General features: G+C 56.4%; 6 protein-coding genes across 6 annotated transcripts; 4 read left to right on the top strand and 2 right to left on the bottom strand.

Annotated features, from left to right (window-relative positions):
* Nucleotides 1-2659: 2659 nt before the first annotated feature.
* On the bottom strand, nt 2660-3585 carry D7B24_001387 (uncharacterized protein; the record flags this gene model as incomplete). The annotated part of the gene is made up of 4 exons (XM_028635624.1): nt 2660-2798; nt 3256-3383; nt 3446-3505; nt 3559-3585. 4 exons carry the CDS (start codon nt 3583-3585, stop codon nt 2660-2662), a joined length of 354 nt encoding a protein of 117 aa, XP_028491914.1.
* Nucleotides 3586-4786: 1201 nt separating this feature from the next.
* Nucleotides 4787-5218, top strand: COX16 (Cytochrome oxidase assembly; the record flags this gene model as incomplete). The annotated part of the gene is made up of 2 exons (XM_028635623.1): nt 4787-5050; nt 5141-5218. 2 exons carry the CDS (start codon nt 4787-4789, stop codon nt 5216-5218), a joined length of 342 nt encoding a protein of 113 aa, XP_028491913.1.
* A 5597-nt stretch (nt 5219-10815) lies between these two features.
* D7B24_001385 (uncharacterized protein) lies at nt 10816-11628 on the top strand (the record flags this gene model as incomplete). Its single annotated transcript, XM_028635622.1, has 1 exon — nt 10816-11628. One exon carries the CDS (start codon nt 10816-10818, stop codon nt 11626-11628), a length of 813 nt encoding a protein of 270 aa, XP_028491912.1.
* Nucleotides 11629-16588: 4960 nt separating this feature from the next.
* Nucleotides 16589-17858, bottom strand: D7B24_001384 (uncharacterized protein; the record flags this gene model as incomplete). The annotated part of the gene is made up of 2 exons (XM_028635621.1): nt 16589-17351; nt 17401-17858. 2 exons carry the CDS (start codon nt 17856-17858, stop codon nt 16589-16591), a joined length of 1221 nt encoding a protein of 406 aa, XP_028491911.1.
* Nucleotides 17859-18249: 391 nt separating this feature from the next.
* Nucleotides 18250-19122, top strand: D7B24_001383 (uncharacterized protein; the record flags this gene model as incomplete). Its single annotated transcript, XM_028635620.1, has 3 exons — nt 18250-18408; nt 18498-18659; nt 18712-19122. 3 exons carry the CDS (start codon nt 18250-18252, stop codon nt 19120-19122), a joined length of 732 nt encoding a protein of 243 aa, XP_028491910.1.
* A 1237-nt stretch (nt 19123-20359) lies between these two features.
* Nucleotides 20360-21128, top strand: NCB2 (negative cofactor 2 transcription regulator complex subunit ncb2; the record flags this gene model as incomplete). The annotated part of the gene is made up of 3 exons (XM_028635619.1): nt 20360-20381; nt 20664-20950; nt 21021-21128. 3 exons carry the CDS (start codon nt 20360-20362, stop codon nt 21126-21128), a joined length of 417 nt encoding a protein of 138 aa, XP_028491909.1.
* Nucleotides 21129-21207: the final 79 nt, after the last annotated feature.

Below are 21207 nucleotides of genomic sequence, written 5' to 3'. Positions count from 1 at the left end.
GAGGACAGGCCGCGGCGTTGCTGCCACGGGCTACAGGCGAACCCAGCTGGGTCGTTTGGCCAACAGCCGCCAGGGGGGTTGCACTCGTCGAGATCACGTCGACTCTCGGCCGGCTGCGCCTTACGAGCTTCACCGGAGAAGCGCTCCTCGCTACTCCAGGGGGCATCGCATTTTCCTTGTTGGTGACTGACTTGGAATGCATATCCGGCAGGGTGTTGACGCTGCGAACAGTTCGAATCGTTGATGGGTTGAATTGACCGGTTGAAGCGATAGTCGCCGAGATAGGTATGGAGTTGAGAGGCCTCAGCGAGCTTCGCGTGGGAACGATCGGAGGTTGAAGTTTGTGAGTTGGTGGTTTAGGGGTCGCGAGCGTACTGTCTGGAGGCACTACCTTATTGGAAGGGCCGGCCAATGTTCTCGACGAGTGGACAGAGTCTGAGGACGTCATGGGCTCTCCTTCCACAATATCCGCCCTTTCTCGCACATGTCCGAAGGGGTTTGGCATGCTCGGCACCGTGAGCTTGAAGCCGAATTTACTTCCATCCCTAGCATCGTTCGTGCCACTTTCTCGCTTCGATACATGCGAAGCCAACTGGGTCTTCCATTCAACCGAGGAAGCGGCTGAGACGATTCGGTTCAGCGACACAGAAGGTGTGATCGTCCCTGTAGCCTTGGCTTCATGAATATTTGACCCTGTTTCGCATCTCTTCGCTGCCTTGAACGGAGGTATGATTTGACTCGTGAAAGTAGCTGGGCTATATATGTGGGCCTCGGTGGCAACGTTCCCCCCCAAGTGAACAGATGGCGACTGGTCGTGTGAGTATGTGCTCTCTGAGTAGATCGTATTGGCTTGGGGCAAGGCTGTCTCTCGAATGATGGACAGTCTATGATGCGCCTTGTCGTTGCTGATGATAGAAATAGCAGAGTTTGTCCAGCTCGTGACGCGAGATTTATCGTCCAAAGAATTGTGCGCCTGTTCGCTTCTGATGCTCTCCATGCTGGCCTGGCGGGACCGGAGCTTTGAGCTTGATGGAACTGCATGCAGAGATGGGATCCGGGATAGGACCCGTGCTATGGAGCACTTTTCCGGCTCAGCATCCACGACATCCATGTAATCATCTTCTGCTTCAGGTTTGCTGACTGATTGAGTGGAGGGGTTCTGCTCTTGTTTGAGCCCTGGGGAGGACCTTTGCAGCGACGCGGAATCATCGTCGTCTTTCGCGCGACGAAACAAGTTCCTAAGTTTGGTCCTGAGACCATTTGAAACCTTGCGCACTGTTTTGCGAATGCTTGCATCTTTGGATGGATGGAGGGCGTGCGAAGCTGAGAATGCGAGTGAAACACCTGTGCTAGCATTGCTGGTACTGCGGAGTGACTTTCGGAAGCCCGACGAGGTGTGGCTCGGCTGCCTTGTCGTGTGGAAACAGATTGAAGATTGCGCTTTGAGTGCTTCTTGTTTCTGGACTTGCTCGCGGAATTTCTCTCTGGCGAGCTGTACGGCGAGATCGCTATGATGTTGTCGTTTTTCCTGCTGCTTGTTGTTGCGGGTCTTGAGGAAGCTCATCGACTTGGGAGTGCGAAGACCCTGGCTTAATGTTGATGAGGGCCGAGATGAATGATCTCTTTGAATCTTTGTGGTGGAAAAACTCTGTCGTTTGTTTCGGTTCGGTGTATGACTGGTAAAGTAGTAGCTTGGAGTTGGCTTTGATGGCCTTGCCGGCTCGTGGTTTGGCGGCGGCACAAGCATTGATCGGGATTTGCGGAGATGTCTTGATACCGACATCATGGAAGCCCTTTCATCTTCGAATCGGTCGTATTCTCGAGCAGAGTGCATCGAGTGTAAAAAGCTAGCATTGTAATCGGATACAGATGGCGGCCTTTGCCTTGAGGATGCACGACTGGAAGGACGATGCTCATCACCACGAGGAAGGCGATGATGCCAAGAGCTAGCATGATCAAACGACGATCGTGCACTGGGGCATCTCTGGAGACTGCTGTGGTCAAAGGAGGCACGTTCCATGGTTCGATTTGTTCCCGACTTCCTTCGGCAGCGGTCCATTGATTGTCGATGATTTGGATCAATAGACCGCCTCGAGTGGGGATCCAGCGATGGTCTCGGCCCCAGGTCATTGTTGATGAGTCGAATGCTTTGGCGACGCCGCAAGTCGTAATCACCAGGACGGTGTATATTGCTGTCGTCGCGAGGGAGGCCGTGCCCATCCCATGATGGTCGCTCCTCCTCCGGGATTTCCGACCCCATTCCGGGATTGTAGCAGAGTTGTGCTGCGATGAGAGCGTCTCGTTGAGCGACAACCGGGTCAATATGTTCAAGCCGTGAAACAGCTGACCGGAACGAGGTTGATGACTGGCTGCGACTTAGACCAGATCGACGTCTGGAGCTTTTTCGGCGAAGCATGGAGTCAGAATGATGGCGTCGCAGGATCTGATGTAAGCGGCTATGTTTATGGAAGCTGGCTCGAATGGCGGGCTACCTGTTAGTACGACACGAGAATATCGAGACTTCGACTGACGCTGCTGAAAGCGCGCAGCTAACCAAAAGTTGGGGATTGATGTCAGGCTGGATGAAGACAAACAGGAGAGGCGATCGGGGATGTTGACGTGGGAAGAGAATCTTGATGGACAATTCCAAGTCACCGCGTCAAAGACCGGGCAACAACACCGTTGGATGTTTCTGCCATTGCGAGCGGGTGACCGTGCCATAGCCGTTCTCGATTTCCTCGTCAAGAAGCACCGACATGATGTGGACAAGTCGGGAAGGGGCTACCGGGGTGATGTGTCTGGAAAAGCTTGAGAGTGATAGCCCGTATGAGTAACATCAACCAGTGGCTCCTCCTTCGTGAGATGTGTCGACCTCTTGCAAAAAGGCATCCTCGAGACATTTCGACCTAGGTAGCCACAGGTGGTGCAGCACGTACCAAACATACATTCGCAAGGCCTGCGCCCTGGATACGGAGTAGATACGAAGTACCCAAGCCTATCATGCCTTAGGAGCCTAGGTAGGCATGAGGAAGGTGAGTTGTGCAAATCGGTTGATTGGATCGGACCGGGATATCATTACAATTACCATCTAGTGTTCATTCTGTAGGGCGTTATCCTCCCCGTGTGAGATCTGGCCGTTGACTTCCATAGGCCCTCCAAGAGAACAAGTTCAATTCATACATTATTCAGTTCCTTCATCATGTCGAGTTCTGCCGTGATCGCGTCTCACTCGTTGAGCTTCCTGTTGAAGCACACAGTGTCGAGCCGCTGGTAGTTTTGTAGCCTTCATCTTCTTCCTCTTCAATAGTCGGACTGCATGGCTCCCAGGCCGTTGGAACATTGGGCAACTTGCCCTCCTTAATGGGCCTACCTCGCTCGTGAACCTGTAGAGAGCTAGTCAGTATTTACAGCTACCTGACGTGAGAGGGCAAGGGCGGTTGCCAACCTTGCAAAAACCACATCGGTCTCCGAACCGAGTCGCAAAGTTGCGGCACTGGATGGATCCCTGTTGTAGCGGTAAGCATTGGTTTTCCCACTGCCAAGTTTCCTCAGACATACGTAATAGTTAGAGCAGTAGACAGACATTTTTAACATCTGATTCTGGCAGTGACATTGTTGGGAGAGCGACTCGTCGAACAAGGTGAACGTTGACGCACCACTGATATATCATCTTCTTATGCAAGGAAGATAAGCACGTCACACACACGCTAGATACACAACGATCGCGGATCTGCAAGGTGCCCAGTGATACGCACCTCAACCGATCTGAAACGACTCTTTTATTGGCGGTGGTCCTATGACGCCCGCATAGCTATCGGGGAAAGATACTTTCCAACGCGTCTCCACGACAGAAGGCACGCCGATGACAACTCAATCATCCATACGGTGGCCGCTCTGGCTTCTAAGATAGACTCGGTTCCAGACCTTGCCTTGACCCCGCTCCCATCGCTGCTGTCATCCGCAAGCAGGTTATCGGCGCAGAAAGGCCGAGACGATGGGGTCGCTAGCTCCGAACGGCGCCTGGACAGCAGCGCCGGGGCCGGCACGGAGGGCAAGGGGCCAGGATGAATCTTGCGCGGGCAGGCTGACGCAGACGGTGCCTGGGCCATTCTGATTTGAGAAACAATGGTTGCAGCGGTTACGCTCGTCGCATTGCGACGGCAACTTGTAGATCTGGAAGTTGCTTGGCTGTCGTTTGTCCTGAATAACTGGGGCGAACTTGCAAGGCTCCATGAATGACGAAACGTCAACTGCACCCTGACGGTCTCGTCTTGCCTCAGTTCCATCAATCATGGTCTGATGTCAATGTGCTCCTGAACTCTGAGCATCTGAATGGCCTCCCGATGAGCGAGCAACTATATGTACATGTATTGAAGGTTGCGGGCCCTCACAAGTTCGTTGGAGGTGGACGGTACTCGCACTGTGCCAGCAGCGACAGCACGCACTATGCGTTGCTAGTTTTCGCACGATATTTCGGCAGCGGGCTGGTCAGAGCACAGTGCTGATCGACTATGCAGCACAAAGCCGCACGGTCTTCCCTAAGCTTGTGTGGGTCCCTATAAATTAGATTATGTACGAACTAGCTCCATCCATTTGGCGGAAACTTTCGACGAAACCTAAGCTTTCATCATCAACATCACCAGCTACGCAACCATCCGCGCATACAACGTAGCCCACCTTATCCACCTTCAAACTGCCACACCGGGGACAGTTGAGGCATCAACTACCGTTCCAATTGAAACCTTTCGTCTCTTTTCCGCGAAAACCGCAAGCACCGCCGCCTGCCATGGCCTTCGGCAGCAAGCGATTCGTCCCGGCGTCCGACGCCAACAGCATCGCTGCTAAGTACCGATCCCAGCTGGCCCGCCGGCCGTTCCTCGTCTTTGGGCTCCCCTTTATAGCGATCATGGTCGCCGGCTCCTTCGTCCTGACTCCCGCCACGGCCATTCGTTACGAGAAGCACGATCGCAAGGTCCGCCAACTGACCAAGGAGGAGGAACTCGGCCTTCGCAAGAGCGCTCGCCGGGTCGACATGCGCGAAGAGTACTATGTGCGTAGCCCAGTCTTGGTCCTCCAAATATCAGGAAGAAAAATATCAGGGAGAAGAAGAAAGCTAACGAACGAGGAACAGCGTCTCCAGGCAAAGGATATTGACAACTGGGAGCAGAAGCGCGTCAAGCGCCTCCCTGGCGAGCACGATGGCATCATTGGCGAGTAGACCAGCAAGTAGTCGATGCAGGAGCAGAAAATAAGAGCGTCACGATCGAGCGATATGAATCAGGGGTTCTTTGCATATCTCGGGAGTACTGCCGACACACGGGGGAAAAGAGGGACGATCTGTCAACACACCAGAAAAAAAAGGACACGCGACGCCCGGCGGATCAGCCACCACACCCCCCTTTCCCGGCATACAGTAACGTCGAGGGCCGATCGCTTCACCGCGATCTACTGTTTGGTTTCACCTCTCCTACTATGGTGTGTGGGGAGTGCACCACGCGCCGACAGGGAACTGGCATCTACGGACGAAACAACGACACATCCTGAACACGAACGGATCAATTATTCCTTTGCATCTATCACGGCCGCTCGCCGGCCCTCGTCGCGCCGGAAGGCTAGGACACAGCTCGGGCACGCAACACGAAGTCGCGACCCGGTCCGATTTCGAAGGAAGGGTGGTCCGATACACACTTTTTGCAGGGCCTGCGCTGCGCCCAATCCCATTCATCCGTGCTCTTGGCCCGCCAAGACTTCCCGCGAGCCCGTCCACGCTCGTGCGACAGACAGGTGGACGTTCGCCCCGCACGCTTCCACCGTCAATGCTCCCAGAAACAAACAAGTTATCGAGACCAGGACACCCCTCCTCACGACAGCTTCGCGCTTGCGCCCGTTGATGTTTGGGGCGTGCTCTGGCACGCTGAGAAGGGAGAGGGGTGTGGGACAGCAGCCTTCGACGTCATCCCGGGCGCGTGGCCGTTTGAGAATATACCCCACGGCCAAAACTTCACGTACGAAGCAGTGACCAGCAGGTGGCCAGGGAGAGACAATCCCGCGGATCTCGTTGTCGATCACTTTCAAAAAAAAAATCTTTCTTAGGGAAGAGGAGGGATTCATTGTCTGTGGTGCTGGTCGGGGGGGAGGTACTCTAGTGGATGGAGGAGGGGCGAAGGCGTTGGGGGATGGGAGAAGTTACATGGGGGCGAATCGCAAGGAATGTAAATGAGCGAGGGAAACGGGCTCCTTTGTGTGTATGCTAGGTAAAGCGCATGTCGCGGAAGACATCTGTAACGGCTCGGAATAGAAAGATGTTCAAAACAGCACGGGGTCTACATTCCATCACGATCGTTTTTTACTCCAGAGCCAGGACGCGTCGTGAGGCAGTGTTCCATCGTCAGCGTCATGTCGGGGTCTTGTTCTGTGTTCATCCTCGACGTGAGAAATGACTCATGGGAACAAGGCTGCGTCCCTTGCAGTTGGAGTCTCGGGTGTTTGGACCTTGACTTGCAGCATACGTCAGGTGTCCCGAGCAGTCAAGGCGACCATCGGATGAAAAGAACCCAAAAAAGGGCAGACAGCTGCCAGCGTCTGATCGTCTCGACTGCATGAGGTGACCGGCGACGGGATCGAGATGGAGAATACAGCACGACTTCGAGGCTATCATCAAATCAAGCGGTTGGGCCTTTCGCTCGGAACCAAGCGGCCAGCCAAATGCAGGGAGAGAGGACCATGTTTTTGTTTCTTCACCTCCATTACATCATAGGGTATCATGATCAGAACCTGCCAAACAAGAGACCCCATGCACATGGTGTAGTGATACCTAGCCTGATTGACCGGCTACTGGACGGGAAGGCATGACTGGAGTGTCTGGTCGAGGCGGCGTTGTCTGATGATTATCTGACACGAAGCCGCGTAGACAATAGCCTTGAGCAGAAGATGGGCATCAAGCTCGGGGCCAATGGGAATGGTCGGCAAGGATTCCTGTCTCAAGCTAGGGTCACACGAACACAACTGCTGGCCATCAGTGTGTGTGTGTGTGTGTGTGTCGATCGGGATCATCAATCAGGAGCGAAAGCTGCGAGATTAGGAGGAATGGGATGAAGAAAAGAACATGCCGAGATGAGAATCCCAGGACAGACAATCCGATAGACTGTCAGAGAGAGGAAGAAGCAACGAAAGCATCGTCCCAGCGAACGGATCCAAGATCGATAGCTCGCATCAGATTGCCGAAGGGGAGGAGAGCTGAAGCGAAGCGATGGACTAGCTGAGGCTGACGATGGGCTTGCCAAATCCCCACCTCGTCAAGTGCCATGCTTTGGGCAGAAAAGCCCATGCGAAATGCAGTATGTTCTTCCTTTTTCCATTCTTCTTGGGTGTCTTGGTCGACGGCCGCTGGGGTCCCGGATGGTCGGTTTTCGTGTCACAACGAACTTGAACCGATGATTGCTTCGATCGGGACGCATGTCTCGCACTCTGTTTCCTGAAGACCATCGAGCAATTCTTTTTACTGGACAATTGAACCGGATGATTGAAGGCCGAGCACACACGCACCCACACCACCGCTCTCAATCAATTTTTTTTCCTTTCTTTCTTCGCTCGTTGCCTGCTCCTTCACGCCCGGCGGTGAGGATGAAGGACCGTCATTTGGTTTCCCATATTTGGCAGGAGAGAACAACGATGGCGATTTGGTGGCGCATCATGAGGAAGAGGGGGCTCTGCCAAGAAGAGGGCAGATTCGCGGTGATGATGCATAGGAGGAGGCGAAAAAGAACCCCTGAAATGCCAGACAGCGAAAGGAGGAGTGTTCCCAGGGTGGCCGCACAAACCGACGACGATCTTTTGCCGCACGGAAGACGCGAGGCCGGTAGCAGCCATGTTATCCCCGGCGGCAAAAGCTCTTCCTGGCCTTGTCTGCCCAGTTTGCCTGCTTCCGCTCCGTGGTGTCGGCGCGGGCCATGGATCATGACTCGAAATGGGGTCACAGGAAGGTTGAAGATGAAGAAAGATGAAGATCAAGACAACGACTTAGTCAAGGGGATGACCGCCAAGCCGAGTGACCTGTGCCTGTACCTGGAATTGACGGCACGAATTTCACGCTGCTGTGAAGTATGGCGTCGAACGGGAATGGGTTGATGGGTCAGATGGGCAAGGGGAGAGGGTGGGACGGAGGGGCAGGGGTGGGGGCGCTGATGGTGCTGGCTGACCGATGGTCTCTGGCTTGTCTTGGATGGATGATGAGCAGCCGCAAGCGGTTGAGGCTGGTGGTGACACCTCACGTCTCTCCACCCGGATCTCACCTCACCTCAGCCAGAGACGGCTCGCTACCAGTCTGGCCTGGCCTGGGCGCCTCTGGCAGGTGGGCGTGTCCCGATGGCGTTGAATCTTAAGTGCTCGCAGCCGATATTGGATTTCCAGGGACAAAGGGCGGACGGGACCCGATGCGATGGGCTGAGGACGGAGAGACCGATGAGCTGAGGTGTGGACTGGGGAAAACTAATGGGAGCCCGAATGTGACGAGTAGCGATGGCGGTCACGGCGGACAAGAACGGCGTTGTTTCCCCCCTGCCGGGCCCTGATGTGGCTGGTGTGGCTTGCAGTCACCTCGAGGGGCTAGCATCCAAGCATCCTAGCATCCCCCAGCGTGCGGGGGATGCAGCCTTAGCGGTGATGGACGCTGGACCGCTCCCACGTTGCGTTCCTTTAGCGGTACATGCAGCGCAGACCGCCCTGAAGCCACAGGCGCCTTAGGGGCGATCGTGCCTGTCTTCACCGTCTGGCACTCGATCTCCACCAGGCTGCTGCACTCCTCAACTCTGCAGGACCAGATCGACACTACCAACTCATCACCACCAATCCAATGAATTGTACACCCCCTCACCTCCTCGGCACGACTGGCCTTAGGTGCATCATCAGCAGCATTACGATCCCTCCTCACAGTAGTCTGCAGCCTGCGAGCTTGCCAGACCCTCTGAATCACCCCCTTCACCGGCCAGGTGATCAGCAGATCTGCTGCGCCGTCGTCTCTCGTTAACAAACCTCACATCACTTAACAGACTGTGGTGTGAAACCCTGGGTCACAGCCTCGTCCACTCAGCATGGAGCGATCTGGTTGGATCTGTCCGAATCCTTGCCTTGCATTGTCGAGAAGTGTCTCTACCGCCGTCACTCGCACGTTTCTTGCTGCTATCCACATATTTCATCCATGTTTCGAACAGGACCAGCCTGTCCAGCTCGTCCTCTTGGGCGACTGATGAGAACAACACACTGACGCGCCTGGGCCATACATGATCCCTCCAGCTGTGAAACAAACTCCCCATCGCGATCGCGACCGAGTCGCTACAGTTTTCCCCCTTTGGCACCAGACGAGGCTCACCCTGCCCGAAAGCCCGAATGGCCTCTTCTCGACCTCCCAAAGAACATGACGTATGAGACATGTCTGAACGCTGAGCGTGCGGGCAGGCGACCAGCGAGCGACCGGCCCTGTCGAGGCCAGTCGAGACCAGGCACGAACCATACCAGACTCCCGCCATGTCTGATTTTGGATTTGCACTTGTCGTCGGCCCCTTAGCAGACCTGAACGCTTGGACGCCAGAAATCGTCTCAAGGCTAAGTCATAGTCCAGAGACAAACCCTCGCGGAAGAGGACTCAAAGGTGGGGAGCAGGAAAAACAAGAGCATTCATCACGATCCTGGGGCCGGACCTGCCGTCGCCCTGTCGCTCTGTCGCGTCCTCACACCACTTTGGCCGGATCCGGCTCTTGGGTACGAGGATTGGCTCGGCGAACCAGCTGACGGACCTGGCATTTTGCCCAGCTCTATCGCCTGGCTCTGCTCCGTAGCCTCCAGGCAACTCATCCTCTTGCGACAACGCGGTTGGCCAGTCTGTCTCTCTCTGGCTCGTGGTGTCGCACCTTCGCATCGGGCGTGCATCTCCAAGCAAAAGTCATCAGTCAAGGTGCCTTTCGTGGTGAGGGCGAGCCTCGTCAGCTTCAGAGCGAGCCGCGGCGATGTCCACCCACCCACCCTCTCGGAACAGGCTGGTGTTGCGGGCTATCCTTGGAGCCATCACTATTGTGCCTTCGGCCTTTGAGTTCACTTGGCCTCTCGACCACTCACACGCTACAAGTGGCCGCCCGCCAAACTCGAGCGTCGCCCATGATGCGGCGGTGAGTAATAGACACACCGCCGAGCCACGGCCTAAGGCGTTCCTAGACACCTAGCGCGCCCGACCTTCCGGTAAAGCTGGTGTCGCAGCTGGACAGGCTCGTCCGTGGGGTGGGTGGAGGGAGTGCGTAGCGTGCGTGATGAGTACGAGTCGTTCGTGTTCTTGTTTCCGTTTCTGTTCCTGCTGACGTGCCATGCACACCCTGCAAGGCACCGCGTTCCTCGCTTCACCCCCCCTGTCCTTGTGCTGAACCTTGGATCTCTCGAGCTAGGCTCCTTGCAGCGCGATCATCAGGGACCCTCCCCTGCTCGGTGTCTCTCCTGCTAGTTTGCCTCCTCCAAGCCTCTTCCCCGCTCAAGGACCCGCCGTGCAAGGCAGGGCCGTCAGTGTGAGCGGAAGCCTGGCAGGCTGCCAGGTCCTGGTCCTGGTCCTGCTCCGATGAGGCCTGCTTTATTAATATGTATGCCATCCCACCGTCACCTCACGAGATTGATACACCATCTATCACTTATATCCGGCAGCGAGATCTCTCAGTTCTCGCGCTTCACACTCGCTACGACCTTGACATACATATACATGCGTCGATAACCTCACCAGACACACATCATAGCAACCGTCCCAACACAACGGGACTTGACACACTCGACATCTACGTCATGTCGCCATCATCACCACAACGGCCCTCGGCCGAGATCTTCCACCAGAGGAAGCCAAGCCTCTCCAACTCGGTCTCCAGCGCCTCTTCCACATGCACATCTTGCTCTCTCACATCTTCGGCCTCGAAGCGAAGCCACCGAAGAACACAGGTCATTGACTTTGACCCCCTCAGCATGCACCCTACCTTCATCGCACCACCACTGCCTCTCGACGAGCGACCCTACATTCTTCCGGAGCACCACAACAGCTCCGAGGAGGAGGTCATCGAGGAGTACATCCGTGCCGAGGCGTCCTCCAAGACGGTATCCGTTCCCGATGATTCGCCCACACCTATGCAGCCCACAAACGAGTTGAGGCAGCAGGCCCAACCCGAGGGCGATGACTACTTCATGTACAAGCTCAACCTTCTTCAACACCAAGAACGTCAGCAGCTTGATGCCATGGCGAACGCCACTGCCTCCCAACTGTCACCGCAAGCACGGTCGCGCTGGTCTGAGTCGACCATCGCGTCGATCGACATGGCTGAGAGCCCTCAGATCAGCGTCTTTGAGGAGTCGGACGACGAGGAGGATGAGGACGATGACGAAGTCGACATGTCTGACTTTGAACTCGTCGCACCTGCAGAGCGCGAGGTCCGCCAGGCCAAGAGCTGGCACAACTTCAGCCACAAGACCTCCCTGTCCAACCCTAGGCGGCCGCCTATCCAGACAATGGATTCCGTCGAGAACTTCATCAAGCGCGGCGGCTGGAAGAGGAGAGGCATTGTCTTCCAGGAGCAGGGCATCCGGCACTCTGACGGCGGCCTTTTCTGAGGCAGCCTCAGTCACTCAACCCCAACACTCATTCTTATCATTACACACAAGCCAACAACACGACCAACTACACCACACACAACATGATCATTCAACCACATTTTCATTATCAGTCAACGGACCGGAGCGATTCTATTACTACATGTCTCTCTCACGGCCTCACACGCATACCCATTTTGGAGTTTTATTTTCTTAACTTGTCAACGGCGACTTCACTGTACTCTATTTTATGGTGGGGAACTATCTGGGCTCGGGGGATACAAAGGGATGGAAGGGGAAACAACCCCCCATCAATCATATTAGAGATGGGAGATACCACCCCCTTACACACACACAAAAGCAGGCAACTGTTTTCGGGAAGGAAATGCGACGATACTCGGGACAACCCTACAATTCTTGTAATTTAGTTTATTCCTTCGCTATGAAGGCTGGCTGGGGCCGACACCCAAGATGCAAACTCCTGTGGAGCTGGGCATCTTGGACGAATTCACATCAAGGGTCTTCAGATTGAACACCTTATTCAACATACCTACCTTTTCTCCTCACCGCTTTGCATCGTGACATGGGGACATGGGGGGGGGGCTGAAACCTTCTGTTATGCACGAAGAGAAGGTGGGGGCAAAAGGGTTGGCGAGAAGAAATGCCTCTCGATAGTGTGTACCGCAATCTCACGATGGCCTCACCGACAATTTCTCTCTCTCTCTCTTTCTCTCTCCCCTCGCCGCCAACGCGCGACTCGGCTAGCTCCCTACCCACCACCTCGTCTCGGCCGGGAATCGAAGAGGCGGCGGGGCGGGGCGCCCATGGGCTAGCGGCGCATTATTCGCAGGCTGCTGCAAGTGCTTCTGCGCGCACGGCCCCGCCCTCAGGTACGAGGAGCTCACCTGACCCTACAAACAAAAGCCAAGTGTGTGTGTGTGTGTGAGTGTGCTGCTCTGTTGCACGATGGTTTACTGTAATCTCCCAACGCCGCCCTTCTCAGCTCTGCAGTGGTGTCTCTCTTCTTTTCGCGGTCATCTTTGCTTTTTCTTTCCCCATGTCCCCCGTCCCCCGATCTTTTCTCGCCTATTGATCAGCTGGCCTGCTCCTTCTGCCCCGCCCCCCCTGTCTATACACCCTCGATTCAACGCGATGGCCAGATTTCGGATCGGTGGCTGTCCGAAGTGATGGGTTTACATCGGTTTGAGGCGTTCACGTATTCACTCATCCAACACCCCTTTCCCCCCAATACCCTGTCGGGCTGGAGAGGTTGATGATTCATTCATTGGACGAGGTGCGAGGTGCGAGGAATTGGCCGGGCGAGTACTTTCTTGTCGTTCGGATACCGGGTGGCCGAGGGAAGCGAGCGTGCCGGGCGCCAAGACACTTACTTTTGCGGGAGCTCTTTTCCCTCTGCGCGATGGGTGCAGAGAGCAGAGGAAAGAGAGAGAGAGGAATGGGACACCGTGGGGTTTCCTCTTCGGGATATGGTTTGGTGTGTGCCAAGAAGGCGATTGGACGTTTTGTTCCTCCTTGGCACGCCCATGTGCTTCTTGCTCTCTCTCTCTCTCTCTCTCTCGCGCCGTATTTGGTCTGCCGAGCTCGTGTTGGACTTTTGAGTTCTCACCGCGATTGCCGTTCGATCTCGACGACAAGCCGAGGATGCGACGCCAAGGAGGGGTCATGAAGACATATAGACAGTGTGCGTGTGGCTTTCATGCATCTTCCAAGGCGGTGGCATCTTGTTCGCTGCCAGTGAAGTGGATGGTCGGCCGTCTCATTTGGGAGGGGACGCTCCGTGAAGATGGCCCAGGTGGGCAAGGCTGGTGTGCTGATGCAAGGCACGAAAGCAGGTACAGGCAGGGCCCCCCTTCTCTGTCGAGCTGTCTTGGCTGGTTCGCATCGTGCCGTTCGCTGGTGGGTATCAACCTGGCACAGCCTGTGTTGGGTGCGAATTGGCGAGAAGTGCAGGGGGTCGTTAAAGTGCAACCAGCTGCCGAGAGGTGTCTTTCGGGGCGGGGTGGAAAAAAGAAGGCACCAGGGGGGGAGAAGGTACAGGGGGGGGAAGAGGCAGGAGGGACCACGTGGATGCTGGAGTTTTTGTCATGACGACATGATTGTGTGGCCATTGTACCTATGTATGTATGAGTTTCCAGCTATTGGAATTGTTCTGCATCTGATTGATCATGGGGAGTTGCTATCTCCGCCAAAGTTCGTGATGGTTGCATGCACCAGTAGCATCCAACACTGGTTAGCATCGTTGACTGCCTTCACCACTCACCATCGGCTTCATACCATCGTGCCCTCACGCCCCTCCGATGCCTCCATCCCGCGAACTGCGCCGACCTCTCCGAATACGGCCGCTGTCACACGATGAAGAGGCGACACATTACATGGGACGATATTCTTCCGTTGAAGCCGTGTCGGGTTTCCCCCAGACAACCACACACACACACTCTCTCTCTCTCTCTCTCTCACACACACACACACACACACACACACACACACACCGCAGCGGCACGGACACGCCATCAACCCGGCTGTGCAGCCCAAGGGACGAGCGCCCCGATTCTGTACGTGGTACCTGACATGGTGGCCCGACTGACGCATTATGCCGCGCGTGCACCAACAGACAGACCTGAGCACCGACAGCTTGGGTGGACATGGGACGTCGACAGCCCAGCGAGGTTTGCTTGCAGCTGAGCTGTTGCTGCCGGTGTTGCCCAACCGTCAAGCGTGGGCAGGTTGATGCTCACTGCTAAAATGAATATGAATCAGCAACCAGCTCGCCTAGGAACCTCAACATGGAGATGCAGCACTCAACCACTCGGCTGACCGACCAGGGGGCAGGGGTGCTCACGATGCTGCAAGGGGGGAGGGGGGCGCCTCAGCAGCCCGATCGGGGCGTCCGTCTTTTCTTCGTCTGCCCTGCCCTGCCACCGCTGTTGCTACCGCATCGTCATTTGACCTGTGCAGCTCCCTCGGCCCCGGTGAATAAGCTCATCTCAGGACGAGAGAACGAGAGCAACAACTGCGCTCCTCGTATCCCCGAACAGAAACAGGCTCCCCCCTGCCGTGCCCTGTGACCTCGTGTCATGTCGCGCTCGCTGTTTGCAAACGAACAGAAAAAGGGCTGCGCACAGGCCCTTCCTCGGGTCTCCCTTGGCGCGCGAAAACGGCGGCACCCGCTTAGTTAGCGAGAGCTAACTATTCATAGTCCAACGAGTCGGTGGATTGGTCGTGAGTACGAGGGGTGGGGGCCAGCGTCGCCTTCACCGTTCACCGCGTGCCTCGACGATCCCATCGTCTACTCAGTCGTCGCTGACATTCTTCGCCACGGTGATGGAGACGTCGCAAATTAGGGGTCCAGTGTCTACCCGGGGACGAACCCTGCTCAGCTGCTTGCTGGGTTGAGGGATGCTATTTATTCCCGTTCGCATTCGTTTTAGTCGCGGTCCAAGTGGAGGTGACCGTTGAAGCTATTGAGAACGAAGAGAGAGAAAAAACATTCTCTGGCGTTGGGTTAGATTGTGTTTCGTTTCCTCGGTCTCGAGATTCCAAGGACTCCCCTTCTTCCTCTGGGTTGCCCTTTTGTGGACTGCTGGGGTGGCACGTTCCCTTCCTTTTTTTCTCTTTGCTTGGACCCTTGTGGGGACTCAACGACCCGAATGAGCAACACGGTCGATTGTGGGGTATGACGACATGCCAATTTGAGCTTCTCCTCCTTGCCTTGAACTCTTTTGATGGCCCAAATATGTCTTGCAGACATGATGAGGCTGAGAAGGCGTCGAACGTTGGATCGTTTCGGCGCGGTGCTGCATGTGGAGATCTTGGCTGTCGCCCATGCATCTTCGTATCTTCGTCGACCCAGATTGTGGACTAGTGCCTACCAAGCCCTAGGTTTCGAACCGTGGAATGCAACCAGGCGTTTGCGTACACGGGGCTTTGACAGAGTTTATTATCGCCACAAGTGTGCATGGCTCTGTGCCATCGAACATGCGATGTTGCCTTGGCAGGGAGCGGGTTCGAGCTGCGTTATACTTATGGGAGCAAGTGATACGATCAGAGTGTGCGACCTCACAATGTTACGGAGAGACATGAAACAATTCCACATATCTCATGTTGCAAGTGGTCGGTGCTGAGTGTCGTGATGAGTTCCATCTCGGGGCTGGATCTGCCTGGAATCCTGTTCAAGCGATTCAACCCATGGACAACTTTTCCGTTGGGCTCTGTTCGACAATAAGCGTTGAGTTCGTACGGCAGATGGTTGTATAGCCTGTGTGCGTCATGAAGCTTTCATGATATATCTAACAGAACACATGTGCTCTGTAGACATGGCTCCATGGCTGACATCGTTCAGAAAGCGAAACCGTAAAGGTCGGACGACTCATCCTAAGCTGGGGTCAGCCAGCGCGGAGCGACTACCTGCCAAGATGACTTTGTGTACTTTCCTGTCAGTCCTGGCCAGGTCAATACCTGACTCCATGAGATAACATTCACCTTTCCTCCGGTCACTGCTTGGGCAGCCTGGAGAGGCTTTTGTCGGGTGGCTGCTCCCCTGGCGTGTTTTCTGATGTAACCATCGCAGAGACCATATTGAATGGTGATAGAGTGCCTAGACTGCTATCTGATGGCTTTGATACGGGATGAGGCGGTCTCTTCGACTGTCAGCATGCCAAAAGCGGACAAGATAAGTTGGGACATTGAACCATGAGACTTGAGTGCTTTGAACGGACAACTTGGTTCTTATAGGATGTGAAGATGAATATGATTCAAGCCTGCGGAGGGCGAAGTGGGTTCGTAACCGGTCAAGGGCACGTCATCATCACACAGGTAGGACGTGCAATTCAGGCGAGTCACAGGCTTTGGGGGAATCCCAACAGGCTTCACCCAAGCGGCTTCCTTCCAAGGTGTTCGGTCAACGCATCCCAAGGCACCAGCACCAACCGCTTTTGCCCGGCGGTGCACCAGCTGAAGCCCGTCAGCGCCATCCGAGACGGCCGACATCCGCGCTCAAGGGCCTCCCCTGCATCATCTCCGCCATGACCCTGCCCGTCCCGACCCCCAGCGAGATCCCCCACGGGCCATGTCCCGCCGCGACGAAGACCCCGCCACCGGCCCCCGGCCGCGTCGCCATGCCCGGCCCCAGCGCCGCGTCCGGCACGCGGCAGAGCAGCGGCGCGCCCGTCGCGGTGACGGGGCGAAAGCAGTGGCCCTCGCGCACGACCTCGAGCTCGTCGCCCCGCTCGACGAGCTGCGCGGCGGCGCTCCTGAGCGCGGCAATATTGTCCGGCCTGATGGGCGCCTCGGAGGGGAGGGCGGGGAGCGGTTCGGCCGTCGAGTTGACGCCCGCGACGTAGAACGTGCCGCCCAGGCGGGAGAACAGTTCGGGCGACCAGCCGTCGGCTGCGGTGCTGTAGACGGCGTGGCAGGCGTCCGGGCGGCGGGGCGCTGGAGGCCGGAGGACGAGGGAGTGGCCTGACAGGCTCCCTATGGGGATGCTGGTCGTCGAGAGCGGGAAGAGGGTGGCGAAGACGCGAGGTGTCCAGGCGCCGGCGGCGATGAGGATCTGCGCGCAGGGAACGTCCGTCTCGGTTGAAGTGTCCGTCTGCGCGATGCGGACGCTGGCGAGCTCGTTGCGGATGGCGTCGGCGCCGACGGAGAGGGCCGTGGCGGGGTGATGGATCTGGACGCCGCGCGACCGGCATGCTTCGAGGAGGAAGTGGCACAGGCGGAGAGGGTCACTGGAAGAGGATCAGAGGAGGGCGGGTGGGCGGGGGGCAGGGCTCTTACACTTGCGCTGTGGTGCCGTCCTCGGAAATGGATTGTACGTTGTCGCCTTCTCGCCTTCGCAGCCAGGCCGGGATCGTCGTGTCCATGGGGCCGGCGGCTTGCGCGACTTGAGCGCGGCTCTCGCCAGTATCAAGCCAATCCAAGTCAGTATCGCCACTGCGACTTTGGGGCCCCGATGCGTGACTGAAGCTGTCGGTTTTTGCGTATCCCCAGTTCTGTCTCCCATCGTTCTCTGCAGCCAGTCGTTTGTGTTCGTTGAAGCTGAGCTCGCCCAAGGAGGCGAGTCGAGGTGCGAACCAGTCTTTAGCCAGGAAGCCGCCAGCGAAACCAGAGGCGGAAGAGAAAAAGTCAGGCGACGGCTCCACGAGATGTATCGACGATGGGGGTTGCGTTTCGGAGAGATAGTATGCCGTCGACACGCCGATAATGCCTGACCCTAGAATGACAGTGGTGTTCATGGCTGGGAGATGCCAATGTGCGGTTGCTGTCTCGAGTTTGTTCGTCTTTCTTCTTCTTCTTGGGCCTTTTGTTCGACCAAGTACATGATGAATGACCAGTGTTTCTGTTGTCCAACCTGCCCAGCCGCTCCCACGTCAGAGATGCGCCTCGAATCTCCATGACCATGACCTCAGCATCGCGTTGACGTCGATGCCCCTCGATGGCCGGTGTGATAAGATAAGAGAATGCCCCACCACACAGCACGTCAACTCGGTGCGCCGCCATCCACGACGTCGCCCACCAGTTGCGGTACACAAGAAAAGCCTTTGCGCCAGCCAGTGCACCGCGACGACCCAATCGTTCACTCCAACAGAACACCACGCGTTCTCGCCCGCACCGAAGGAACCCGCCATGTCCTCCAAAGTCTTCATCGTCACAGGCGCCAGCCGCGGCCTCGGGCTCGCCATCGCAAAGTACCTCCTCGAGGCTTCGCACCAAGTTGTCCTCGCCGCCCGGTCCAAGGACAAGCTCGAAGAGCTCAAGACGGCCTACCCCAAGCAGGTCGAGTATGTCGCGGGCGACCTCGGGGACCTGAAGGCAAGTACCCCGGAGGGGGGGGGGGGCTCTCGTTCGAACGCCTGAAGCTCACACCTCGACAGTCTGTACCGCAGGTTGCGCACCACGCGATCAAGACGTTCGGCAGGATCGACGGCATCGTCATCAACCACGGCGTCTTGACGCCCCTCAGCCGGCTGGAGAATGGCTCCATCGAGGAGTGGAGAAAGAGCTACGACATCAACGTGTTCAGCGGATTGGCAATTGTGAGGGATGATTATCAAGTTTCTTTGCATTCTAGGTGCTGACTATTCTCAGGTGCAAGCTGCACTGCCGGAGCTGAGGAGATCCAAGGGCAGTGTCCTGTGGGTTTCCTCCGGCGCAGCCACCAAAGCCTATACGGCTTGGGGCGCATACGGCTCGTCCAAGGCCGCCATGGACCACATTTCTGCGCACCTGGCAGTGGAAGAGCCCGACATCACCACCGTTGCCGTCACCCCTGGCCGGGTCGACACGGACATGCAGAAGCTCATCCGGGAGGGAGGCAAGGATGCGATGAACGCCAAAGACCACTCGGCCTTCTCCTCAGCCTATGACAACGGCGAGCTCGTGAAGCCAGAGCAACCCGGCCACGTCATGGCGCGGTTCGTGATCGACCCAGATCACAGCCTCACAGGCAAGGTGCTGAAGTGGCAGGCGAGTGAGCTTGCGGCATACCAAGACAAGTAGACCTCAGGCATAGTGGTTCATCTATGATTGCATTGTCAGCGCTGGGTCCCACACGATATGGCAGAAAACATAGACAAGACAAAATTTGCAGTCAGTCGAAAGATGAAAAGTTCATACGTTAATCCACATAGATGATTCAGGATTAGCATGGAATATGTTTTATCATCACGCAAAATTCTTGTTCCCGCAACAGCAGAGAACCGAAAGAAAAGAAATTTCTTGCGCCTACCTGTAGCTTGTTCCCCAGACGCAGGCAGCACCGGTGCTGAACACGCGCGCATTTCGGTGACGAGTCGACACATGGCCAACTCTGCCGCTCGAGGTGATGCGCTTCGGGGGCCAAAGAAGTGACCCACGTGTTGTCGGCATCGGCGTGGCTGCGCCGAGGAAGTCTGGTGTCCCAAAGCACACGCTAGCTAGCCTGTGGCAAGGCAAGACATGTCGGTAGACTGCGGAAAGCTTCCTGTGGACGAGATGGTCAGCACGAAATTCTTCCATGTCTTTGCAGAAGAAATTGCATGATTGCTTGACGGTTCAGCGAAGTCCGTTTGGCTTGGACAGTCATTCACCATCGAGGAAAACCTCGTTAGTTTGGGGCGACAGCGTGTTCATCATAGTCGAGTGTGTGGGGAGGGAACGTCGTGTGGACGGAAGAGGGAGAGTAGAAGCTTACCATTGAAGCTACCGCAGCCTACCAAGGGCGACGCGCTGCGGAACTGGCCATGTCGCAACTCGGCGCATGAAAGCTGTTGGTTGCTGGATGTTGTCGGGAAGGAAAGCTGTTGAAGAAAATTCAAGCTCAAGAACTTTTAAGTCCACGGCTGCCATGGCCCGTGCGCCGACTGATGTGGGCTCGGGGCCGGGCGCATTTCGCATGGCGGCTTTTTGCTGGCAACTGCGTTCTGCTGGCAACTGCTCAACCCCCACTCCACTAATAAGCTGCGCTACGCCCGTCCTCTCGGAGCCCTTTGCTCACTTCACTTTCACCCTGTGCCTCGACACCCAACCTCCAGCACTTTTACGACGACCAACACCTCAAGCGCTCCCTGCATCAACGGCTTGACTCTCAGCGCCACGCGTATCTCCAAAGACATCTACCGAAGCCCCGGGAACGAGGTGCTCTTCTCATCTCTTTATCGAAGACCTGCACGCCGTCGTTAAAGACCTGCCCCTCATCGCCAGCCTCATCGCGTTTCATCTCAGCCACCACCCGCGACAACCACACAACACCCCCACCATGTCAGACCACGAGTTCGGAGGTATGCTCTCTAGTTATTTATTCTAAGCAGCGCAGGTGTTTGTTTGCGTTTTGGCTATCGCTGCTTCTCCCTGTCTGGATACACTCACAGTGAGACCAGGCACCTGCCTGTGTGTCTGCAATACGGTTGGCTGTGATGGTGCCACTCCCTTTCTGTCACTCAGCTCACACTTGGTGCATGGCTCTTCACACCACGCTCCTCTCTGATTCTGGCCACGGGCCAACCACGCCATTTTCACACCGGGCCATCTCTTGCCAACACCAAACTGACCAGGGATCGCAGGCAACGACGATCTCTCCTTGCCCAAGGCCACCGTCCAGAAGATTGTCACCGAGATCTTGCCCCCGGCCGACGGCATCGCCTTTGCCAAGGATGCGCGCGACCTGCTCATAGAGTGCTGCGTCGAGTTCATCACCCTCATCTCCTCCGAGGCCAACGAGATCTCCGAGAAGGAGGCCAAGAAGACGATCGCCTGTGACCACATCACCAAGGCGCTCGAGCAACTCGGTTTTGCAGACTATGTGCCTGCTGTTCTGGAGGCCGCCGCAGAGCACAAGGAGGTGCAAAAGGTATGCTATTTTTTGGGGGGAGGGGCCTTCTGAAGCCCAGGAGAGCAGAGAGCTGACGTTGCGTGCCCAGGGACGAGAGAAGAAGGCGAACAAGTTCGCCAACAGCGCCATCTCCATGGAGGAGCTCGAGAGGATGCAGCAGGAGGCCTTTGCGGATGCGGCGAACCGCCACGCTTGAGGTTGCGGACGGTTTCATGGTTTGGCGTTTGGCAGTGTTTGAGGGCAGGGGTTTGGACGGCGTTACGCATGGCTGGGCG

This window comes from Verticillium nonalfalfae (assembly GCF_003724135.2).
Source record: "Verticillium nonalfalfae strain VnAa140/NRRL 66861 chromosome Unknown scaffold_128, whole genome shotgun sequence".
Classification (NCBI taxonomy): Eukaryota; Fungi; Ascomycota; class Sordariomycetes; order Glomerellales; family Plectosphaerellaceae; genus Verticillium; species Verticillium nonalfalfae.
Note: the sequence above shows the minus strand (reverse complement) of the source record. Positions and strands in the feature narration are given on the sequence as shown.